Raw genomic sequence first — 19,544 nt, forward strand, 5'->3', positions numbered from 1 at the left:
CACACCAGATGTGAAGCATTTTTTCAGTTTTTTATGGACTTTACATTGTGTTTTTTTTTTCATTTTTTACACTTATGATGGGTTTATGTTTGTGAGTACTTTTATTTTTATTGTGGTCAAGTGTTTAGCACTTAGGGTAATACAAAAGTGAATGAAGCTGCTATACACAATTTTTGCAGGGCAAGTTTATATATATATATATATATATATATATATATATATATATATATATATATATATATATATATATATATATATATATACACTATATGTAGGAAGGCCAGTATGGTGGCCTGAATTTATGGGAGGAGCCCGGGGGGTATTTAAGCAGCCCGCTCACCTGTGGTGCTTGTCGGTTTCCTGTGCGCGATATACGTCACTAGGCCGACTATTCCGATTTCAGCGTTCGCAAATACTTGGCTCCCGCATTTCGTGATCTCCGTGCCCGAGAGTCTTTGAAGTCCGCGTTTATCGATTCGTTCGCACCACGCGTCTGGCTGGGCTGTCGCAGGTAGGGTCCCCTCGGATTTTTGTTTTTTCGTACGTTATGTCATGTCACTAAACCGTGGTATCACAATTACGAATCACTTGCAAATTTCACGAACGTAACCGCATGTGTATTACTCGCACTGTCGTCATGTTACCATTTCGCGTTATCTGAGGAAACCATAGCGACGCAAGCGTCGCTTCATTTCAGACAGGTCTTAATTGTTAAACATGTGTCAGCAGACAGCCATAGCGATTCGTAAATGCATAAATCTTTTCGAACCACGTCAGTTCGATACCAATCATTTCTCATTCCTGAAACATTTCTAAACTCATTTCTAACATTTCAAATCATTTCAATCATTTCTCATTTCAGTCACCTACCGCGCTCCGATTCGAATCCAGTCGCACCTAAAAGATGCACCGATTCGCTCCGGTGTGCCCCAGTAGTCACGGCCTCATTTCAGTACATGCTCCAGAGTCACGTTATTATCAGTCATTCGTACCTCTGTCATGGTTATCATTTCATTACCACGTATCACGTTCCGACATGAATTCAGTCGCATGGGAATGCACCGATTCATCTCGGCGTGCCCCAGGATTGGCCACATTTCAGTACATGCTCCGGAGTCCGAGTCGTAGTCAGTCGCTACAACAGCACGACCGATTCGCGCCTCCGTCATGGCAAACGATATGTTACACCTGCACTTACCGCGCTCCGCTTCGAATCCAGTCGCATCCTCCATGCACCGATTCGTTACGGCGTGCCCCAGGGCTCGGCCTCATTTCTGAAACATGCTCCAGAGTCCGGATCATAGCTAGTCGCAGATATCGGGCGACTGATCCGCATCTCTGTCATGCCATTACGACCATTTCACTCCCACAGCGCATCACCGTTTCGAAACCAGTCGCATCTGAGATGCACCGATTCGTCACGGAATGCCTCACTTGTTTCGGCCGTATCCATACCTATACCAGAGCTCGGTTCGTTGCCAGTCGCAAAATACGGCACAACCAATTCGAGCCTCGGTCAAGGTAAACATTTCTCTCATTTCATTTCATACTGCGCTCCGATTCGAATCCAGATGCATCAATCAGGCACCGATTCGTCCCGGTGTGCACCAATGTTTTTCAGTTGCCTCATTTCAGTACATGCTCCAGAGCCCGGTTCACGGTCGGATCAGTCACGACACGACCGGGCCGGGCCTCTGTCATGGAGTTCACTCATTTCATAATCAAGGCAAACATTTCAAATCATTTCATTGTCACAAAGATTGCATGCACCATGCAAATTGTCGCTTCAAGTTAGTTAGCAATCCCTTCACGAATTATCACCTTTCATTTTCCTCTAGGTCAGTCAAAGTTCAGTAGGTCCACCTTGCACCAGGTTGGACGATATCCCCCCAGGTAAAAAAAAAAAAAAAAATGGGAGAATAAGTCGGGTAAGTATGACTCAGGGGATCAAAGAAAAACTTGAAATTCATGTCACCCCAATAGGTTACAGTCAACTGGAAAATAAGAGCTCAAGACAGGAGATTCTCACCAGATCAACTATGTCTCAGGCCGGCAGCGAAGACTTCACGGCCCCCCTGTCACCTTCCCCGGTCTCAGAGAGCGGCAGCGTGCAGTCCCTCAGGGGATGGACTATCCCCAAACTGACGGCAGAGCTCAGACGCAGAGGGGTCCCCTTCCCCGCCACAGCGAGGAAAGGCGAGCTCTTCAAACTCCTCTTCCCCCCACCAGCAGCAGGACCCAGTACCCAACAGGCATCCCTCCAGTCAATATCATCAGCTATCTCACAATTACACACGATGGTGTCATCCTTGTCTACCTCGGTTACAGACGTCCAAACCAGGGTGGCACTCCTGGAGGCTCGACCGGCCACGGCTGTCCCTGACCCAATCGCAACTCAAACCTTGACACCCCTTCCTGCAGGTACCTCAGGCTGGAGCCCCATTGTCTACCCCTCCCATTTGGTCCCAACCAGTATCAGGAAGGACATTTTGGACGGCAGGGACATCAACCTGGCCTCTCTCCTTATTTCCGTGCACGATCTGGCAGAAAATAAGGCCTACTCCTGGGGTGACATATCGGTGGTCCTTAAAGCCAAAGACCCCAGATTGAATCGCAAGTTATCGGTCCCAGAATTTACCCTGGCCTTTGACATGCTCAGAGACGTCTTATGCTCAGCCACCCCCAGCAGACGGGAAGAGCTGGACTTGTATCTCCATACGGTGGTAGACTTGGGCTACAAGTATGGAGGATTTGCGTTTTATGATTACCACCGTTCCTTTTCCGCTAAGGCCGCCGCCAGACTCACACAGTTCCAGACTACGACAAATTGGAGTCTCATGGACACAGAGCTCTTCTGCCGCCACTTTGCCGGCTTACGCTCACCTCTGTGTGCGATTTGTCAGTCCTCCACCCACACTGCCACCTGGTGCGCCAATGCGGCGATCAGACGGCCCTTCGAGTTTCCCTCTACCTCGGGTACAATTCAGGGTCAGTCGCCCCCTGAACCAACGCCTCAGGTGGACAAATTCGGACGTCCAGTCCGAACCGTGGGAGGGGCAGCCATCTGTAATAACTACAACTACGGGTCCTGCAACTTCAGCCAGTGCCGCCTACTCCACATCTGCACCTTATGCCAAAGAGCACACCCAAGGAATTTGTGTGAAGTCAAACAACACAAGAGGGCATGACTAAGCCGGATCAACCTCTTATGGTTAGGACTGTACCTCACCTCACATCCCACCCCTTCCCTGGCCACCTACCTTATCCAAGGCTTCACAGCAGGCTTTCACACCGGCCTCATTTCACTACCCCACAGTACTCACGAATGTGCCAATCTTCGTTCAGCAGCCATTGACGAACAAGCCATAGATCAGCTTTTACAAGCAGAGGTAGATTGAGAGTATGTTATAGGCCCTTTCACTTGCCCCCCTTTCAGCACATGGAGAGTCAGCCCTATTGGGCTTGTCAAGGGCAAGTTCACGAATAAATTGCGTTTGGTGTACGACCTGTCTGCGCCTCATTCTTCCCACATCCCCAGTCTCAATTCCCTGATCCCCTCCGAAGAGTTTTCCCTAAAATATTCCTCCGTCGACATGGCAATACAAGCAATCATCAAAGCAGGTACAGGTGCCTGGCTCTCCAAAGCCGACATCTCGGATGCCTTCAAGCTCCTGCCCATCCACCCATCCCTTTGGTGCTGGCATGGCATCAAGTGGAAGGAGGCATATTATTTTGCCACAAAACTGACCTTCGGTTCGAAGAGTAGTCCGTGGCTCTTCGACACGTTCGCTCAGTCCCTGGTTTGGATACTGTTACACAAGGGTCAATGCCAAGAAGTCATCCATTACCTGGATGACTTCCTACTAATAGAACCTCCCAGCAAGCCACCAGGAGACCTCGACAAACTCAGAGTGATATTTGGAAACCTCAATGTTCCCATCGCCGAGCACAAAGTCGACGGCCCAGCACACATCATCACCTTTCTCGGGGTCAGCTTGGATACCTGCGTTATGCAAGCCAGTCTCCCCCTCGACAAACTAACACGCATTAGGGCGGTCCTTCACGAATTCACACACACCAAGGGCTGTACCAAAAAGCAGTTGCAGTCTCTCCTGGGAATGCTTAATTTCGCCATGCGAATTATTCCACAAGGCCGCACCTTTGTATCACGCCTGCTTAGATTCCTGTCAGAAACTCAAGACCCCGATCAGATCTTAAATCTAGACTCCGCAGCTATAGCGGACCTATCTATGTGGGAGGAATTCTTGTCCGCCTGGAATGGCATATCCCTATTTATACCCATGGTTTCGCCCCTGTCACCCCAGGTAGTGACAGACGCTGCAGCCTCCACAGGTTTCGCGGCAATTTTTGGCCACCATTGGTTTTCAGGACCCTGGCCTCAACAGATACTGTTGATACCCGGTTTTACTCAAACATCTGCCCTCTTTGAACTTTATCCCATAGTGGCAGCTGCACAGCTCTGGGGCCACCACTGGACAGGACAAACCGTAGTCTTCACCACCGACAACCAGGCCACAGCAGACATCATCAACAGAGGCAGGTCCAAGTCCCTAGCAGTCATGTCCTTCCTGCGCAGATTGGTACAACTGTCTTTACAACATCAGTTTAATATACACTGTGCATTTATTCCCGGCAGATACAACTTAGCTGCTGACGCACTGTCACGTTTTAATTATACCTCCTTTTTTGAACAGGTTCCCGAAGCCGAACCAATGTCGGCCCCTATCCCTGTCTGGTCACAACTGACCCTGGACTAGTTCAACATTTACACGGAGCAACGCAACTCATTAATCATTCACTCTCGCACAACACACTCAAAGCCTACCAGACAGCTTGGAAGGCGTTCAATAAGTTTCTCACATCCTGCCGTAAAGGACCAACAGATGTCAAACAGGTACTGGCCTTCACTGCGCACTGTCACACGCAGCTGGCCTTATCCTACAATACCATTCGGCTATATCTAGCCGGCATCCAACATTTCTTGACGCTTGAAGACCCCACGAAATCTTCACTGTTCTCATCACACGCTATACGAGCCATCCTAAGGGGCATTCAGAAACAACAACCAGTCATCAGCACCAAGCGCTTACCCATTACGGGGCCTATCTTTAGGGACATGTCAACTATTCTGGCTACTTCGCCATTCGGTCTGCTTCCCAGCACGGTCTTACAAGCAGCCATATATTTAGCTTACTATGGGTTCTTGCGACCTGGCGAATTCACCTCTAACAAACCCACAGACCAAGTACTATGCAGACGGCACTTGCTTCCATACCAAGACCATTTCGTCCTGCACCTCGAGGTCTCTAAAACCCAGCAAACGGGCTCAGGAGTGAACATTCACCTCTACAAAACCAACAACAGCTGGTGTCCAGTCGCGGTACTCAACCGACTCCGGTCACTCCTGCCTGAGCAACCAGACACCAGTCCCCTTCTACCATTCCCAGTTAAACCCTTAAGCGCCTCTCAGTTTGTGAAACACATAAGGATACTTCTCCGCAATCTTCACCTTGACCCTAGTCAGTATTCCGGACACTCCTTTCGCATCGGAGCAGCCTCCGCAGCATCCCGCCACGGGGTTCCAGACCACATCATCAAAAGACTAGGCAGATGGAAATCAGCCTGCTTCGCCCGGTATATCCCCAATCCGCAAATAGAGATGGCACAGGCATTCTCCAAATTGGCTCAATAAATAACTGAAAACCAATAAATATTATAACCCTACCTGAATGTTTTTGCCCCCTTATTTTGGCATACCGGCCATTAGACCAAGGCACACTTTCAGGTCCATTTCATATGGTAAGTCCACACTTTTAGGTCTATTTCCAATGGTAAGTCTCATCTTTACTATAAGTGTTATCTTTGTCCATATCGGACATAGGGCTCCAACCATAAGTAGGAAGGCCAGTATGGTGGCCTGAATTTATGGGAGGAGCCCGGGGGGTATTTAAGCAGCCCGCTCACCTGTGGTGCTTGTCGGTTTCCTGTGCGCGATACCCACCCTCCCATCCCCATTTCACAACATTTCTCAACTATTCATTTCATTCATTTCTCTTTACAGAAAATCATTTCTTAAACCAGGGTATGCCCCCTTATTTTGGCATACCGGCCATTAGACCAAGGCACACTTTCAGGTCCATTTCATATGGTAAGTCCACACTTTTAGGTCTATTTCCAATGGTAAGTCTCATCTTTACTATAAGTGTTATCTATGTCCATATCGGACATAGGGCTCCAACCATAAATATATATATATATATATATATATATATATATATATATATATATATATTTTTTTTTTTTTGATAGCTGCAGGAGCCAGTGGCAGAAAACAGGGGGGGGGGGGGCTGGGCCAGGCTATTTGTCTGAATAGATGCAAATGGGCATACTCGATCTTGAGCTGGGCTAACTGCCCCCATAAGAAGCAGCTTCCTATTGGGGGAACCTAAGGGGGGGGGGGCAGGGTTTCCAGCAGGAGGCCCCCAGGTAAGTATGACGTGTATTATTTTTAAACAAACAAAAACCAAAGCATTACAATCACTTTAAGTGAGACGTTGTCATCTTCATTTGTCAGCAGTAAGAACAATCTGCCTATGTATGCTTATTTCTGTAAAAGGGCTGACTCAAGGATACTGGAGATCAGTAAAAAAAGACTTTGTGATTGGCTAAGGTTCAGGCCATATGGCCATATTTGGACAATCTCATTAACCAAATATGTCCATGTGACCATATTAGGTCAACAATGTCACCAGCATCCCCATCCCCTTGTTGCATGCAGCTGTGGGTGAAGAATTCCCTGGCTGCAGTAAACTGGGTAGTTGGCCTGCTATCATGTGACAACTTCATGCTGGTATAGGCCAAAGTGGTTTTGTCCCAAATCTTAGCTCATCACTACACAATTTTTTTTTACAAAAATATTAAGGTGGTTTCTACTGGCAATATTTTCATTTCTCCAGTTATTGTCTCAGCACTGCAAAATCTTATGAAGGGCATTTGGCAGGAGGGAGGGGCCAGGATCGCCGGCAGGGGACCAGAGAAGAGGAGGATCTGGGCTGCTCTGTACAAAACCATTACACAGAGCAGGTAAGTATGACATGTTTGTTATTTTATAAAAAAATTGTTGCCTTTCATGTAACTTTAAGCAACCAACAAAATCTTGTACTACTGAGCTACACATGCAAAAACTGATCCCTTGCTCATTGTGTAAGTTGTTTTAGAGTATTTAGAACAAATATATTATAATAATCTATTTGTTTTATCACTACATATGCAGATGACAATAATTTGATCGTCACAATAAAATCAATATGATTAAACATTTAAAAGACAAAATAAAACAGACTGGGCAACGCATAATGAAACTGTTTGGCTCAAGCATACCTGCATATGCTTGAACTGCATTATTTCCTGATAACTTCATTGCATTCAGTTTATGTGTGCTTAAACAGGAGTGGCTCTGACTGCTAAGTTATGAAATGATTCACAAAGAAAGGAAACATAGGCAAATAAAATCTACTTCATTCTTTTTATCACTTGGTCACCTCTTTGCAGCCAGGGTTGTCAGAGAGCTCATAGTTGCTAGCGTGCAAGGGTTGTCCTGCATTGACTGGGTTAAGATTCACCTTATCACCAACCACCACCTGTAAAGGAAATCAAATATTACTTAGAGCTTTAGTAAACATTTCACGGATATAATATCTTAAAGCCCATGTGTTAAAATAGAAATTCTTTATCTAAGGTATAAGTAATACTCCATACTTACAGTATATTAGCTCATACATCAATACATACATATTCGGGTAATACAACAAAAAATGGAATCTCGTATATACAAGTTTAATTATGAGTTAATAGTCATTTTTTATCCACACTATTGTCCAAAAGATCTCCACTTGTTCCCGACTTTTTTTTACCCTTTCCTCCAAGTTTTCTCCTTTAAGTTATGACACTTATCTTGTTTGAAATAGAGCAAGAAAGGGTTAGAACCACTGTTAGCTTGTTATTGCTGTCTGTGTCCAACTGGAAAGGTTCATTTTCACTTTCTGTTATGGTGGCTATAGTCACCAGGATGGAATCTCAGAGCAAATATAAAATATAACAATTTCCACCCAAGCAAGAGTACAGGGGAAACATGATCATGTGACAGTTAAGGTGGGATTTGTACTTCTTTTTGGAGATTATCTCCATGCATTTGAACATGAAATGAGGGAAAATCTGCTTGCAATAAAAACCTGACAGACCTGCCAAATCTTAGCCACAAAATCCAAAACTAGGAAAAAGCTGGACTTTGACCTCAGACATTGCCCTCCAATCTCCATATTGAATTAAATCCCCAGTTTTTTTCAGGAGCTTCTCTTACATTGTCTCTATTACTGCGCAACTTAGAAAAATATTATCACGGCCTGGATTACACTATAATTAGTAATGAATAAGAGTACCATCATCCCAAGAAGTCATAATTGAGGAAGAAGGGGAGGGTGAGGACGCAGTCGCAGTTGCTGCTACTGACGACTCCTGTCCTGACCCCCCAACAATTGGAGAAAAGTGGGACTATTCCGGTACTGAATTATTGGTGTACCATAGTAGGTATAAGGATGAGTTAGAAGATCTTAAAATATAAATTTTAATCAAAACAGAATAAAAATACAGTTACAGTCACAATTGCGATTATAAACAACATCACTCTATGTCATCATAAAAGGGAAATACCACACAAAAAAAAAACAGGTGGATTCTGCAAAGTTTGGATGAAAGGCGTATGTAGAGCTTTAAGTCTCAACCGGTTTCGCGGTTAAACACCGCTTCCTCAGGAGAAGCATATCTAAAACATGACATGACAAAATTTTATCATATACAGGTAAATACAAAAAGTAATTGCAGTCATTTGACCTCAAACATTGCCCTCCAATCTCCATATTGAACTAAATCCCCAGTTTTTTTCAGGAGCTTCTCTTACATTGTCTCCATTACTGCGCAACTTCCAAAATGGTTGAATAAAGAGCCAGGAGCCTTCGTTTCCAGTTGCATCAAGTGTCACCCGCATGGCATTTTTTTCCAGAAGTGCAGGAAGACGCTTATTTACAGTGAGGTATTTATTACTCTTCATGTGCAGCAGCTGTAACATAACACAGATGTTGTATGTCTGTTAGTCATTTCTTAAATTTCATACAGTTGTCATGCAATGTCTCTTTGGTATACTACCAAAAGCAAAATAAAAAGAATAGACATAACGAAAATATTATTATCCTACATGGACCTACATGATGGACGCATAACATTTACAGCCTCTTCACATATCTACTTTCCATTGTGATATATTAGTGTAGAATAATGGGCATTGTTTTAAAACAACTCATGTATTAGGCATTTTCCACCAAAGAACATCAACATAATGGAAATGCAGGCCTGCACCTATTTTAGTACAACCCACCAGATTGCAGTGTGGGTTCAGCAGCACCTAGTTTACTTGTGCTTGACGTTGTAAATCTGTGCTTGTTTTACTTGTTTTAACAGCATGGATGACTATGAATTCAGCTTATTTTATACATGTGTATGTATATCTACAGTGTGTGTATGTATGTGTATATATATATATATATATATATATATATATATATGCCATCTGGTCATGGTGATTTATTTATGTTAAGCTTCTCTAATCCTTTCCGGATTCCAGCCTCTGTTAGCCACAAGGATAGATTCTGTGACGTGTTACTAACAATACTGTAGTGGTCGGTATAACCTGCCTTTTCCTGTGTGAAGACTGAGGAGAAGAAAGCATTTATTACAGCTGCCTTCTCCTTGTCATCTGTAACCAATTTCTCTTCTTCGTCCTTTATGTGTTCCAACCTTGCCTTTTTACTGTGATTATATACAAAAAACATTTTGTGATTATTTTTGCTCTCCTCCGCTATTTGTCTCTCATAGTCTTTTTTAGCCGCCCTGATTGCGTTCTCACACTTCTTTTTGCATTCCTTGTATTGTTGGAATGCTGACACTGACCCCTCCGCTTTGTACCTTTTAAAGGCCATTTTTTTGTCCTTAATATGACATTTTACGTTTTACCCTGGTTTAACCTTTATTTTTCTATATTTATTACCCCTTGTAATGCACTCAGTGATACTTTTATTTAGTATGTTCCTAAAGCATTCCCATTTTTCCTCCATGTTTAAGGGTTTCAAGGATTTGGTCCCACTTAATATCCTGCAGCATTGAGTGCAGTTTTGGAAGAGTTGTCTTATTTGAAATTTATTGTTCTTGTACTCCCCTCGTGCCTCCCTTTCCTATGATTTCTGCGGAAAGTAATAATTCTGTGGTCGCTAGTTCCCAAGTTGTCCCATATTTCCACATCTGCAATCAGATCTGTATCATTTGTAATTAATAGATCTAGCAATGCGTTACTTCTATTCAGGGAATCCACCAATTGGGACATGAAGTTGTCCTGTAAAACATTTAGGAAATGGCGGGAAACTGTCCCTTCCGCTCAGTTAATGTCGGGATAGTTGAAGTCCCCCATTATGATGACATTTCTCTGTCTTGCTGCCATTTCCAACTGTAAAAGGAGATCCAACTCCACCTCTTCCCTCAGGTTTGGGGCCTTACCCCCACTATTAATTCCCCGGTTACTTCCACCCTTTGAAGTTCTACCCATACGGACTCCACCTCAACTCTTGCCCCATTACTGATGTCATTCCGCTCTTCTAACCGTAAATCATTTCTGATATATAGACACACCCCTCCGCCTCTACTACCCTCCCTGTCTCTCCGATACAAGGAATACCCCTGGATGTTTGCCAGCCAGTCATGTGAGCTATCAAACCATGTTTCTGTTATTCCCATGAAGTCCACATCCTCCTCATGTAATAGCAGCTCCAGTTCCTCCATTTTATTGACTAGGCTCCTGGCATTTGTGAACATTTCCTTGCAATTCAATAATATGACAAATGTTTTCTGGTTGTTTCCAAAGAAAAGTCCAGGGAACAGTTTGAACTTCCATTCCAGGATACATGTTTCTCAGAATGGAAGGTCAACCATGGCACAAGGTGCTAGAATTTCCTTATAGTCCAAACTGAAAACATAGATAGATGCTATACTTCATTTTTACAAAATAAAAAATTACATTTTCCGTAGGATGCTGGAGAATGACAGGGATATTTATGGTAGTGAATTGTACCTAGCCATCTATCACACTGTGCTACAGAAAAATTGTCAGGTTTGTGTTCTGTTATTTTGAACTGCACATGGGATAAGTAGAGTAACTGTAGCTGCTAGTATTTGAAGAGTCAACATGGTGAATCCATGTTCCAAGCAGCAATCACCCTAGCATAAATGAATCTGTGAAAACTGATGCCTCTCAGGAGCCCTAGATATCATTTTGTATTTTTTTTTCTTACTTAAAACGTCATAGTTTTGCAAAACTTTAGGAAATAAGTACGGAGAACAGCTTACCTGTATCACACTTCCATATTTAACCACTTCACCATGCACCTTCTTATTTTCTGTGTCATTTTGTTTTTGCTCCATTTGAGCAGCATGCTACAGATACAGAAAACACACTTCTCAAAAATGCTGGACACACAATAAACAACATATTCACACAAAGTTACATATAAAGTACCAATAAAGCACTTTCTATATATGAGGATAGCTATGCTTTTGAAATAACATATATAAAATTACAACACAAGTAATTTAGCAATTTAGCATAATGAAAACTACCCTCTTGATCTGTGTCCTGCTCACACCACAATGCAAGATATGTAACGCATGGCAAGGCACTTTATATATATGTTGCAGTGAGTTGCTAATTGTTATTAATTGCACCTCAGTGCATTTTGGTACACTTTAGTGCATCACAATGCACAGTGTAATTGTCCTGCGTTTTATAGGGAACTACGTTTTGAGAAATAAATCAGATGAGCTATGTTTTGATGTGATATCAGGGTGTTTTTTATTTGTGTGATAAGGGGCAAAATGATTTGGCTTTAACAACAACCTGTATATGTTGCACTTTTTATCCTTGGTACACACTGTAAGTTTTTTTTCATTCAATCAAACCAAACAAAAACTCACAGATTCCTGCATCCACACAAGCCATGTGCAGGAATCTCCCCGCTGTGCTATTTTATTCTGACAGTAGGGACTCCCCCCACTGGCAGAATACACTGATCAGCTCTACAGTCATTGGCTGGTCTTTAGCAGGACCATTCAACAGAAGGCGGTCTAACGACTGGCTTCTGTTGAACAGGGATACACACAATTCGAAGTTCATCTGGTTCCTGTGAATCAACTGAATTTCGATCTGTGTGTATGGGTGGTGTAGTGAATTAGTGCATGGTGCCACCATACAGTCATCATAAAATAAGGATCTTCACCAACCCACTTTGGTATAGTGATAATTTTGTCCTTTATTCACATAAAATAACAGGCATCACAGGCCGAGATTTTGGGACTTTGCAGGACCCCTTGAAAAATGTCCCAAAATGTCGGCCTGTGATGCCTGCTACTTTATGTGAATAAAGGACAAGATTATCACTATACCAAGTTGTGATGTAGAAGATCCTTATCATATGAGATCATTAAAGCCAGCCATACATGGATTGAAATTTGGCCGGTTCAGAAGGGATGGGTGAATTTCCATCCATGTATGGGCAGGCTGATTATACACCAGTCAATCAATCGATAAACTTGTATACAACCAGCCTGTCATTTTTTTTCCCCGTACGATCAGTGCCGCAGCCTATAGATGGCAACACTTACAATTGTATTCTTACGGCAGGAAAGGCTCCCCGCTGTCAGAATACAATGCCACAGTGGTAAGGATTCCCACCCCCCCACCCCCATCCATTGCGAATGTGTGAATGGAGCAATTGGATATTTTTTTTTTGTTCAACCCGCTGGTTAAACAAAAATAAAATGCTTAATGTATGGGCTGCCTTAGGCCTCATTCACACAGTGCGTACTAATGCGTACGCCCTCGGAGGGGCCATGTATATCTGCACGGGGGTGCACAGGAGTCCCTGTGCCGGCAATTACATTGATGTCAATTGGGACGCAGCGACTGCATGGACACAGATACTGCTCCCAATTAAATATACATAAACGGCCCCGAATGTACAGCTGTGTGGGTCAATACAGTACACCCCCGTGAACGAGGCCTAAACGTACCACTCAGAAAGGAGAAATTTGATCAAAGGAAGTAAGTGGAATCCATATGTTGACAGGACACAATGAAGTAATTTAAAAAACCTTGCAATGTGTGTAACGGACTATTAGATTTTTTTTTTCTTGCCTTTCTCTTAGCAAAAGTTGAGTTAAAACATTACTAAACTATTTTAATAAGGCAAGGTGCAATATGCCTTGTATATAATGTATCACCGGGGCAAAATTAGAATCCAAACAAGTGCCCTCTTAATTCTCAAATTGCTGGCTGCAGCTAAATATGTCATAAATAAAAGAAGCCACGTCAGCGTCATCAGGAAGCTCAGCAACAGGAGCTTACTGATGATGCATTATTTATGTGAAATGCATTGAGGCATAGCTAAGTGATGCGCACGTCATTTCCTGTACCTGGTTATTGTCGCATCTGCTGATTGGAATGAACGCAGGCAGTAATACACGGAGCGGCATGACAGATACTTGACAGAGATTGCTAGAAAGACTGAGTGCCGGTCTAAGGGAACCTCTAAATGTGGGTTAGCATTCTTGCATGGATGTACAGTTTTAAATTGAATAAATATGTTGCGCATCGATGGCCTTTTCTAACTGCATGCTTGTGTGAGGGAGATAATTACTACATTGGCTACAGGACCCCTGGTGGATTGAAGTGAGCGGAAAAAATCTTTAATAACTACGCTCTAAACTTGTTGGTCTGGTGAGTGAGCATTTTGGATGGTGGAGGATAATAAACCTTACTGGAGGAGATTAAGCATGCTGAGCATGGAATTGAAGAATAAAATTTAATGGTGTATGGACACTATGGAATCACGATTTTGGATTGATGGACATTTTTTATTATTATTTTTCACAATATAATTATTATTTTTGGGAACTATTCAGCGTTACAGTGAATATTGTTGTGATCACAGTATTTGGTTGATTAGATTGGGGCTCTTAGACTAAGCTGGCATGGCTTCCTTTATTTATAACACATTGAGGTGCAATATGCAAACAGTTTTCACAGCAGTTAAATCACTTCTTACTCATCTGACTTTAATAAAATTAAATTTCATTCAAATCTCTGGATTAATATACTTTGCATATCATCAGTGTCTTCTGTGTTGACCTTTTACAAAGTACATTTTTCTTTTATGCTGTGTTCCTTTAGCCACTTAGAGAATAACCAAGTACAGCACACAGAGTAACAACAATAAACATATCATTAGAGTGAAATATATGATCAGATGGTAACAGTTTGGCAAAAGGGTTGTTCTGCAAACTGCCCTCTAAAAGCATCTATTTATATGAATTTTATCTTTTTGCATCATTTAAAGTGGTAGTAAACCTCAGACATGAAAAATTAACAAAGTACATCCCACTATTGTGTGTATTGGCCTAAATCCAAAGCACCAAGTGTGGTTCCTCTCTGTTCTATCCTCTGCATGAATCACTGATAGATGATAGCTTAAGGAAGACACACACCCCTCCCCCTCACTCCAGCACACAGCAGATGACTTAAAGCCTCAGCTCTGTATGTTTTCATGAGCCTGTGTACAGGGGGTGTGTGTTTATCAGATTACATGGGGCTCTGTGCACTAGTTCTGCAGTGTGGGATGTCAGATCCCTGCCCTCTACTTTCTACTGCTGAGAAATATCCTTTGATCTGAGTGTTGTAGAAGGCTCTACACTACAAGGTAAATTACTGCTGATAAACAGGTACAACATAAGTAGGAGGATCCATTTCATCTCTGTGTAAAAAAGCTTTTATCATATGGAAAATTCCCAGGCTAGACAGACAGACAGACAGACAGAAAGATAGAGAGACAGATATAGTATTACCTGCAGTTTCTGAAGGAGGAGAACATCTGATATTTTTTCTTTTTCTTGTTTGGCCTGTTTAGCTTTCCAGTATTGTTTCTGAGCAGAGTATCTGTTCATGGGACATACCTTAAACAAGCAGTCTGGGAAGACACGGAGAAGGGGAGTAAGGTGGATGTTTGCGGAAATAACCATGTGCAGTGGGAGATAGGAAGTATGAAAGAAAAGACTGTAGGAAAGGGTTAAATCATTGATAAACAAAATATTGGATCATTATCATCAGTTAAAAAAGTGTTAAAAAATCCAAAATTTTATGGTTTTCACTGGAACAGGAAGAGAGGGGAATATTCTTTCAATGGAGATATCTGTTTCGATGACAAAACTCTAAAAGAGACCATAGATACGTAGTTCAAATCTTGGCTAGTTTAACAGGGACTGGTCGAGATTCAATCCATGTACGGGCAGGCTAACCCAAGTCAATCCATTGACTAGCATGTCGGATTTCTAGCATGTGATTATTGAGACAATAGCCACTAGCAATAATCATTGTGTTCTCCTGGCAGGGACGGCTTCCCGTGCCATTCCCCCCCATAGGGAGAACACAATAGCTCAGGGATTTCCCCATGAACACTGACTGTTGGGGGAATCGAGCGATTTAATTACCTGCAACCCTTGGGAAAATTGCATCATCTACGGCCTGCCTAATGCTGGCCATACATTATACAAACTTCTTGTACAATTTTCCTACAGTTTACCAAAACCATTTAATATAAAGTCAAACCTAAACACTTTCAATTTGTATGCAATCAGGCAGGCCCTTGCACTACATTGAAGTTGAAGGTAAATCTAAAGGAAATTGAAGAAAATTGTATATGGCCAGCTTTAGAGTAGAACATTCCTTGTTTTCAAAATTTCCTCTCATAATCTGTTATGTTCTCAGGAAAGGAAGTGAAAAGAATCCAGAAACAAAACACCTTCCACATTACATCTAAAACTTAAAATGTTTTTAATCTTCTCGTTTAAATGATGCTAAGCCAAATTATACCCCGATTTCCTTTTATCTTTTTGGAACTCCAATAGTATGGTATTCTTGACAAGTAATTTAGTTTTACATTTCCCTACTTTAAAACAAAGGACAAAAGGCTGATAAAGAGTAAGCTGTAGCATAGCTCCCTGTGGTAAGAGGGGAACTTCAAGCCTTTAGTACACAAGCAGCAGGAAGGGTTTTGCAGCTGCATATAGAGATTACCCTGATGATGATAAGGGAAAGACACAGACACCGACACTCATGTTCTGTTTTTGCTAAAGTTTGCCATACACTAGTAAAATTTCGTTAGAAAATTTTCATTTTAAGAATGTTCGTTTCATTTTCTGAGCATTGGTGGGGTCAAAACGACATTCGTTTTCTACTACAGTAATGGGAACATTTAAAGGAACTGGATGTAAAATTTTTCACAAACAAAAAATTTTAAATGAAGAATGTGGTTTTCATTTGGGAAATCCACTAACTCCAAAATGAAATGTTAAAAGCAATATTTAACCCCTTGGAGCCAGGCCACACGCAAATATGTGGCCTCTTGGTGCCTGGTCCTTGGTGTCAAGGGGCCGCATATTTGTGTGAATTGCTGTCCATACGGCACATACAGCACAGTTTCCGGCACCTAACCGAAAGCTCCCGATTGGATCACGTGACTGCCGTGACAGCCAATGATGGTGGTCACGTGCTCTTAAGCCCCGCCTCACGGCATGATAAACCTCTTGAAGGGCTGGGAGGCACTGACGTTAGGAGGATAAAGTACTTTCTAAAGACATCTGTCCTGTCATCGAATGTACTGATGAGAAATTTTGCACAAATGTTCTTACAACCATTCATTCAAAAATCATCTAGTGTATGGGCCCATTCACACCAGCAACTGCACATAACTGCGCATATTTGACTGCATGTTTACATGCATTTGAAGTGTGTTTGAAGCATGCTTGACACGTGCTTTGTATGTGTTTTGTGTTGTGTTTGCAGTGTATTTTTTAATACGTTTTTGGGCTTGGCTTTCTTGGCTTAACAAGGCATGGTGCAGTGCATCTGAAGTTTGCTTGTAGCGCGTTATCTGCGTTTGTGGTGCAGAAAAATGCAGCATGCTCTACTTATCTTAACTGCGCTGAACTGCACTGCAATCATGTGGACTATGTGAATAGGATTACCTTGCTTTTGGGCTGTCTATGCAGATGGAGTACAATTCAAAATGCATCAAACTGCAGCCAACTGCAATCAACTACGTCTGTTGTGAAAGGGCTCTAGGGCAAGATAAAATGTAATAAGGATAGTACATGATATAGTGTGACCCCCACCACCTATATAAGTTATATTCACCTTGACTTATTCAAAATATTTTTCAAATGCCCCGTGCACAGGAGCGGAAATTCTGCCAGCAGTCCATTGTGAGCTTTTGGTCGGAAATTTCGACCACGTGTATGCTCCATCAGACTTTTGCTGGCGGAATTCCCACCAGCAAAAGATTGAGAGCAGGTTCCCTATTTTTCAGTCAGAAATAGTTCCGAATGGAAATTCCGACCGCCTGTACCAATGCAAAATTCCTACGCACGCTCAGAAACAATTCAACGCATGCTCGGAAGCATTGAACTTAATTTTCTCGGCTCGTCGCAGTGTTGTATCACATGACACAGCAAACCCGGAAGTCACGCCGCACAGGTGTCCCCGATGTAATTTCTAGCAGTAGTAGATAAATAGCGCAGCAGATGACAGGTTAGCTTTACCCCAGTTGAAGTCTTGGTAGACGAAACGCATCGGGTGTGTGACGCTACCACAGCCATCTGATATTACTGCGCTAGATTTACTATTTTGTTCATATGAACTTTGTTTTAACCTGATTTTTATTGGAATTTTTTATCGATACAATAAAACTCCCTGGTCACCCGGATTTTATGCTATGTGGAGCCGTTTTGTTTCCCTTTTTTCTTGATTTCATATGAGTGAGATTAAGTGATCACCGGAAGAGGAACCCACAGTACTGCTCAAGATCTTTGCCCCTTCTCTCGGGTGAACTCGATTCTATCGATAAAGATCGCAGGTCGTGGAGTCATTCAGAATCTTCCACTATGGATCAAGGACAGCTGTAACCTGACCGTAAAAACGGTGAAAGCCTATATGACTCACCGCCAACGGCCTGTGAGTCCACCGCTTCTGGTAAGGGCATTTCATATTACTTCTGGCCTTGTTGAATATATGAAAGTTTACTGTGGATGCGAATAGATATCACTGCGAGACCCATATGGATTCGCCAAGAAACATCCGTCTGATTGGATGAACTGTTTAATATCCCAGAGACTTGCTTTCTATCTCACCTTAAGTTTTACTGCACACGTTTGTGTTTTGTCTGAGGTTTTTGGGATTATTTCACTGCGATTACACTGCATATCAAGGTTTATTATGTAGTAGGGTGGTTTATTTTTTACCATCAGATTTCTACATATATGGTGTTATTATAAGACCTTAGTGGTTTTTTCCTGCTTGAGTGGCAGGATCGAGTATAGGTATACACAGGTGGTTGGCACTAAGGTTTACACTGATATTTATAATTTTAATATAGCACTACACTTTTTCTTTTTCTTCATCTGCATATACAATTAGTCTAATTGGTAGTGTTGGCAGCTTCATATATATTGAGTTGGCGCAGCAGTTTTTTTCTATTTTATTTAGTATTTCATAATGGCTAGTATGCGATGCATACTAGCTCATTATGCCTCTGTCTTTCAGGTTTTTTCAGGCCTCATGCACATGGGATGTCTGTTTAACCCCTCCTGAAAGCCAAAACTCCTGGCAGGAGAAAAGTTGCTTAAAAAACAAAAAAAACAAAAGCACTTTCAGAAGTCAAGCATTCGAATGTTAATGGATTCCACCGGCCAGAATATTATTTCATTGGAATGCATTAACGTTCAAACGTTAGGCGCATTTAGAAGCGTTTACATGCATTTGGGTGTGTTTAGGCATTCATTCTGCTATTCAACTCCTCTTCTAAACGTGTCTTTGTTTTTTTTTTCAGGCTGTAAACGCTCCTCTTCTAATATGCCTGTAAACATCTTGTGCATGGACACATGGGGGTTATTTACGAAAGGTAAATGCACTTTGCACTGCAAGTGCAGTTGAAATTGCACTGAAAGTGCACTTGGAAGTGCAGTCGCTCTAAATCTTAGGGGTAGATCTGAAATGAGTGGAAGCTCTGCTGATTTTAACATCCAATCATGTGCAAGCTAAAATGCAGTTTTTTATTTTCCTTGCATATTCCCCTCGGATCTACAGTCAGTGATTTTACTTCCAAGTGCACTTTTAGTGCACTTTCAAGTGCACTTGCCTTTCGTAAATAACCCCCATAGTCTTACATAAAGGGGGTTTTACAGATTGAAAAAAAAAAAGCCAATTGCCTGTAAAAGCCTATTTTAAGCCCAGTGTACATGAGCTAAATAATCACATAAGAACACAAAATAGAGTGCAGCTACATAATGTTCAGTAGCTGTTAGCAGGGTTAGCCAAT

The 19,544-nt window shown here is 42.2% G+C and overlaps 1 protein-coding gene across 3 annotated transcripts in view; it reads right to left on the reverse strand.

The window, feature by feature from the left end:
- Positions 1-19,544, reverse strand: part of ITPR3 (inositol 1,4,5-trisphosphate receptor type 3) — a 475,039-nt gene that overhangs the window by 399,540 nt on the left and 55,955 nt on the right. For all 3 annotated transcript variants that reach the window (XM_073616048.1, XM_073616047.1, XM_073616046.1), the window contains exons 3-6: positions 15,019-15,140; positions 11,470-11,556; positions 8,978-9,136; positions 7,563-7,661 (exon numbers count right to left, since the gene is read on the reverse strand). In XM_073616048.1, the coding sequence (XP_073472149.1) occupies positions 7,563-7,661; positions 8,978-9,136; positions 11,470-11,556; positions 15,019-15,140 (467 nt within the window). The remainder of the gene's footprint in view (positions 1-7,562; positions 7,662-8,977; positions 9,137-11,469; positions 11,557-15,018; positions 15,141-19,544) is intronic.

This window comes from Aquarana catesbeiana, linkage group LG02, assembly GCF_042186555.1.
Source record: "Aquarana catesbeiana isolate 2022-GZ linkage group LG02, ASM4218655v1, whole genome shotgun sequence".
In the NCBI taxonomy this organism is placed as follows: Eukaryota; Metazoa; Chordata; class Amphibia; order Anura; family Ranidae; genus Aquarana; species Aquarana catesbeiana.